Source organism: Asterias rubens, chromosome 10, assembly GCF_902459465.1.
Source record: "Asterias rubens chromosome 10, eAstRub1.3, whole genome shotgun sequence".
In the NCBI taxonomy this organism is placed as follows: Eukaryota; Metazoa; Echinodermata; class Asteroidea; order Forcipulatida; family Asteriidae; genus Asterias; species Asterias rubens.
Genome location: NC_047071.1, coordinates 3192547 through 3198961, shown reverse-complemented (window position 1 = coordinate 3198961; position 6415 = coordinate 3192547). Strand labels below are relative to the sequence as shown.

Below are 6415 nucleotides of genomic sequence, written 5' to 3'. Positions count from 1 at the left end.
AAGTTGCGAGATATTAATGAAAGAAAAACCACCCTTGTCACACGAAGTTGTGTGCTTTCAGATGCTTGATTTCGAGACCTCAAGTTCTAAATTAATCTGAGATCTCGAAATCAAATTCGTGGAAAATTACTTCTTTCTCGAAAACATCATCACTTCAGAGGGAGCTGTTTCTCACAATGTTTTATACTATCAACCTCTCCCCATTACTCGTAATTAAGAAAGGTTTTATGCTAATAATTATTTTGAGTAATTACCAACAGTGTCCACTGCCTTTAATAGTGACTCCAACGAAATCCTTCAAAATGTGTATTGACAATTCATGATGCATTTGAGAAATAAAACAAAAATGCAAGTACATGGGTAAAGAAGTTTTGCAATGCTCTCTTCTGAAAAACGTTATTCTACCCACACAAGACCGCTTTGAAAAGGAAGAAATTTCATAAGCAGAAAGTATTCTTTTCATTTTAATCACAACTTTATTTACAACTGACAATAATTATGATGTCTTTTTTTTTAAAGGATACATTTTTAGTTTCGCTTATATATGTAGAGTCTATTAAATATACATTGTAACTTTAGCAGGGTCTTCTACAATAAAACAAAAAAAAAGGTCATGAGTTCTGTTGTATACTAAATACTTAAAATAATTAATTACATTTGGTGTTGGTTTTTTAAGCTTGTCTTTATCCTGGATGCAAACATTTATTAAATCTATTAAATCTTCAGCTCATTTTGTGTAAATCGGACCCTGGTTCCATCCTTACCTTTTAAAACATATCATACAATAAATTTGATCACAGATTTAGAAATACATGTATTAACATTTGGTGCAAATAATATGTACTTTGGGGGGGGGGGGGGGGGGGGGGTTGTGAAGTGATCACAATCTATATTACCATGTGATAACAATTACTTGTGTTAGTCTTTTTACCCCACATTAAAACCCACAAAGACATAATTCCATTTTAAACTAAGGGGCGAAATGGATTGCATTAGCTTCACAAATTTAATTTCCAAGTCTGCAAAAGATCTAAAAAAAGGCACTTTGACAAAACCTGATCACCAGAATTTAAGTTAAAAGTCTGGTATGTCATGTATGTGACAGAATACAATCACTTTACTCCCAAAGAAGCGCTAAATTGTGTACATTGTATGTTAAAAAGGATTCTCTTTGGATCGTGGTGTCTGCCTATTCTTTAACATTGGCAGACGCACTAATCTAGCTGTAGCCGTTACTGTTCAATGTACAACGTTGGGGGAAGGGGGGGGGGTGCCTTGAATTAATAGTTTCCTAGCCTTCTTCCTTTACAACAAATAATTTAACAGGGCTGTTGTCACTATTCAGACAAAGACTGAAAATAAAAGGTACACATTTAAAAATACATGATAGTGCATTACGCTTTGAAATAAAAATGACATGGAAAATATTTTAACACACTATTATGCCTGCAAATTAATATAGATGTACTTGTCTGTGTTGCCCATTTTCATAGAACAGCTTCTCCGATTACCATGCGACCAGTTTCTTGTTGATTTTGTTCCTCAACAAACACACTAAGCACAGTTTTTTAGCTAAGCAGTTTTTTGAACTTTGTTACATGCCAGATATGCAATCGGCTTAAAGATTTGTTAGGCAGTGCCCACCTAAAGTTTAGATCGTCCCAACTGTAGTTAGTGCCAACAACTATGGTAACATTAATAAGACTTTCAATAAATAGAACTAGAGGAAGCATTTCTATTTAGAAAATGGTGCTGACCCAACATTGTGTAATTTGTTTAAGTGGACATCAGTATTATTTACCCTTAGTGAACTGTTCCCATGGTGGGGCAGCTCACATGTTGGGAATAACAGGTGCTCCCTCTACGATTGTTACACAACTCTGATAGCCTTTTTGAGATTTGGTGGACACTAAAAAAGTGCACTGTTTCAGTGTGTTTGGTTTGGGTGTCATGTCTACAGAGACAAATTTACCCAAACCTAACAAGGCCATAGCATAAGGTCCACCTTACCTCAAAATGGCTATGATAATGAGATGTAGTATTTGACAATTCATCTCTCTGTGCGAATTATAGATGTGTAGTTTTCACTTGTAGTTTTTGCCAATACATGTAAGAGCAACAAGGCAATTTGTCATTGGTAAAGGGCACCCTACAACTATGAGGAAACTGTAAATTTCTACTGGAGCATTTCAAGGGCACCAAGGCAATGACCAGGCCTCATTGCCTCTGTGAAGTGTCGACTATAGTTTAGCCAACTCTATAGTTAAGGTGCCCCAAAAGTGAACCCTGCTTATACAATGTATTTGTATAAGGAACATGACCATGCAATTATACTAGCCTTTCAGGTGTGCAAACATTCAATGCGCAGTTCATGCAAAACAAACAAATCAATTCTCAACGATTGTTTGCAACGAGACTCCATATCGTATAAAGTTGTATCATACTTTCAGATTATAAACAATTGAGACCGGTTTCTACTTACATAGTACTTAGAAAATAACGCACCATATGTCGTACCCAGTTTGTTATTATTTTGTTGTGTCTAACAACGATTGAACCTGCATGTTGTAGGGTTCTAATTTCTACCAGGTTTTTCAAAGCTGTGGGGGCACTCTGAACCCATTTTCTTTTTAGTGTTTGACCAAAGCACGCTGAATTGAAAGCAAGGTCTTTGAAATGTTTTCTACTTATCTTGGTTTGGTTGTAAAAGCTCCAACTGTTAAAGCTGGAGCATTCTGTATAGTTTTCTCCCGATGTTTTTTGTGAAATTACTTACCAAAAGATTAATTTAAGTTGTACATTTTTGTTTTTGTATCGATGGATAGATATTTGCGTGTATCTGCCTGATTTAAAAATTATTATCGTAACACACAACTGATTGCGATATTCAAACCAAGTTCACCTAACATGTCGTCATTTAACAAGGAAGCAGAGCTGTTGTAAACATTTTCTGTTTTTCTTTTTTAGCTTTCACGTGTAAAGGACTTAAGCTAAAAGTTCTGCAGGCTGTTTAAAGATTTGTTTCATTGCTTACATGTACATACATGCATGTGCGTATTAAATAAAAATCACATGTCTGTCAAATTTTGAGCACAGAATCTCTCCACCGTATGCAGTTTTAACCCAGCACCAAAAAATGAATACTTGAATAATTTGCATGCATTGGGAAATTCGCCGAAAAAATTGAAATGTAAGAAAAATACTGTACAAGAATTGGATTTGCAATTACTGCATACTGAGCACACATTTGAAAGTGTTCAGCAACTTGAATTTAGAGTTGCTTCTGTTTGTAGTTCACAACAAGTAATGCTTTTCATAAGTTACAATTTAGAAAAATACATTTTGACATTTGATAATAAAACCACAGGTCCAACAATACAATTTCTGATTGCATTTTCTTTCAAAGAAAGTGCAGCTGTAGAAATGAAAGCAACATGTATGCTGTGCCCATAATAGCATTCCGCAATAATGCTAAAAATAGAAGCCAAGTACTCAGACGAAAGAGTCAAATTTTTACACAGGTGTAATTGTATAATTACCCGCGACTAACTACACTACACTACTACTAGTGCAGTTGTTTTGGGCGTGGATGACGCAGCGATCGCGTAGGTGGTTTGGCATGTTTGTCTGACAGCCGGGTATTTTAAGCAAAAGTTACATCATTAGTGCGGGGTGCTATTCTGTAATTAACAGAGAACCTCTGCCCACTTTGTATGCTGCATAGCATCATACTGAATTGCTACTTAAATTATGAAGGCAGCATCATGCTGAATTTTCTACTTTTACGAAGGCTTCAACAAAGAGGAAGTACTTCCTGAGGAATCACCGTTACCTTTCTCAAAGTAAAAGTAAATTCCGATTAGAATTGGAATCGCAACAGCTACAAGTATAACAACCATGAAGACAGACTTCCACGTCATTCCGCACGATGTTTCATCACAGTATGTTCTTTTCTTCTTCCTCTGGAAGTAAGGAAGAAGCAACGGATGGATCCTGGTCTCCGTTAGGATGGAGGTGACCTCCTCGAGTGACTCCTTCTGAGTCTTCGTCGCCTGGCAGATCTTCTCCAGATCGCGGTCCATGTTCTTGAGGAATTGTTGAGTGGAGATGTTGTCCCTCATGGAGTCCCTGATGCTGATTGTCCTCACAAACTGATCCTCTTCGTCGCCACTCTCAAAGTCATCATCACCACTGAGGAAGCCGTTTGTGAGATTGTTCCCGTTAGATTTGGCTTCTTGCATGGCATTTGGCCTCCGTCGTCTCTCTTCCTCTGTCTCAGTGAGAAGACCGTGCTGTTTGACAGGAATCTTGATCCTTCTCAATGCAAAAAAGTCCTGATCGTTTATGAGGTTATTGCATCGCTTCAGCTCTGATACCTGTGCATGTAAAATAGTTTGTTTAAAAAAGACGTTGATATAAAACTCTCCCACGCATACCTCAGTTCGATGTGTCGGTGAATAAATATTCAATAAGGATAAATTTCCATATGGCGCCATCATTTTTCCACTCATTTTTACAAAAATGGATATCTCATTAAATTAGATACTTTATTATTTAATATCTAATGAAAAAGTGGTGGCGCCATACAGAAAATTTTCCTTACAATACACTGTTGCGTCGGTGACAATATGTAACAATTACAGGTGTTTTAATTTGGCCGCTAGGCACACTGTTTTACCACTAGACAATCACACTACAAAAACAATCGGATAACTTTCCGTATGGCGCCACCACTTTTTCACTCATTTTTACAAAAAGGGATATATCAATCAGGTAAATTAGATACTATATTATTTTATTTCGAATGAAAAAGTGGTGGCGCCATACGGAAACTTTTCCAAACAATCCAACAGAATTTAACTTTGTTGGCTTACGAAACTCAAATAAAGTCATTTACATCCCCCCCCCCCCATAAAAAAAGAAGATAGATACAATGTAGAAAGGAGGGGAAAAGGAAGAGAAAAACAAGACGGCTAAAAATAACAGCACAATATTTACCGGACATCCGTACTGCAAAGAAAAAATCTGCAGGGAGTCTCCGCTCTCAATCTCCCGTTCAATAAAAATGGGTTCCGCCTCCTTCCGTTGATCAACGTTCTTCTTTTTGTTCTTAACTTTGCCGGCTCTCGGCCGGAGTTCAGACATCTCAATAAAGTCCTCCGAAGAAGGGACAGAATTAAGTTCGTCCTCTGCCAAATCGGAATTTCCGAAGACATACACACGGGAGTTTGCCACATTTTGCACTTGTCCTGTTGTCGGCAACAACTTGTTGCGGGCTGCCGTTTGTTGTGGAGCGGCGGCGACTGCCGCCGTGTAACGCGTGTTTTCATGCTTGTCCCGTTGTTTTTCAGAAGTCCGAAAACCGGCAATGGCACTGGTCATAATAAAACTGAAGACTCTCTCTTCTGGACGTTTAACAAGACATACATTCTACGGTCAAGAATCAGTTTAATCATAAGAAGAGCTTCGTTTGATACTTATCTTTTGTTAAATTATAAAAATTGAACCAACATTTAGACAGCAATTATGTTTCGCCATCCGCCACACATTTCACCAATGTGACACGAAGGAACTTCCGGTTACCCTTTGACGTTTGACATGATTCAGGCACTGGTCCCAAAATATCATGAACTAAAAATACCAGCACGTGGTCAGTGAACCAGTTATCTTGACCGTTGCCCTTTTACTAACGGACACTAGAGGGCGGCATACATAAAGGATATAGGCGCTGAATCTGAAGGATAATAAATTAACGAACTGAAAAGCAAATAACTGATTATCCTCAAGCTCAAGGTAAGGCGAAGCGCAAAATACGACAAATGAATAAGGAGTACAGCACAAAAGGAACAATGTGAGTACAAGATTGTTATGTTATCATTGTTTGGACTGTATTGTGTATACTCTTTGTCTATCTTTATGAAGATTTTTTTTTCAATGACTAAATTTATTCCTCCATGGACTAACTGAGTGTTGTTATATTCTGGTGTCATGTGTTTTCAGTACTCAGTAGGATAACAGGAAAATTGTTCACAATCAAAAACTAAATTTTTTTCTTCAAATCATCTGTCCAATTTTTTAACAATACGTTTCCACTTCATGGTATGGCGTTTCAAACGTTGCATTATTCGATAATGTATCCTCTGCACTGCTTACCAGTTTTCACGCTATTTATGCCTTTTTCTTTGAATTGGAAAAAAAAATAATGATGCCATATATCAACCGATGCCCTAATTATCTTCATTTGTTAATATTAAGTATACAAACATGTATTAAAACTTGATGAACATTGAAATGTTCAAACCACACACCGATCTTCGATGACTTCAATTCAACTGGCCCCATTTGTTTTGAGTTTTTCCAGTTTTCACGGCAAACGAGAAAGTATGGTTTCCCGGTGAAGCCATACATGGAAGAA

At 37.2% G+C, this 6415-nt stretch overlaps 1 protein-coding gene across 1 annotated transcript; it reads right to left on the bottom strand.

Moving 5' to 3' along the window:
• Positions 1 to 856: 856 nt before the first annotated feature.
• LOC117295806 (lysM and putative peptidoglycan-binding domain-containing protein 3-like) lies at positions 857 to 5557 on the bottom strand. The gene is made up of 2 exons (XM_033778569.1): positions 4999 to 5557; positions 857 to 4376 (listed from the first exon to the last, which is right to left on the bottom strand). Exons 1-2 carry the CDS (start codon positions 5380 to 5382, stop codon positions 3783 to 3785), a joined length of 978 nt encoding a protein of 325 aa, XP_033634460.1. The 5' UTR covers positions 5383 to 5557; the 3' UTR covers positions 857 to 3782.
• Between the last annotated feature and the right edge of the window lie 858 nt (positions 5558 to 6415).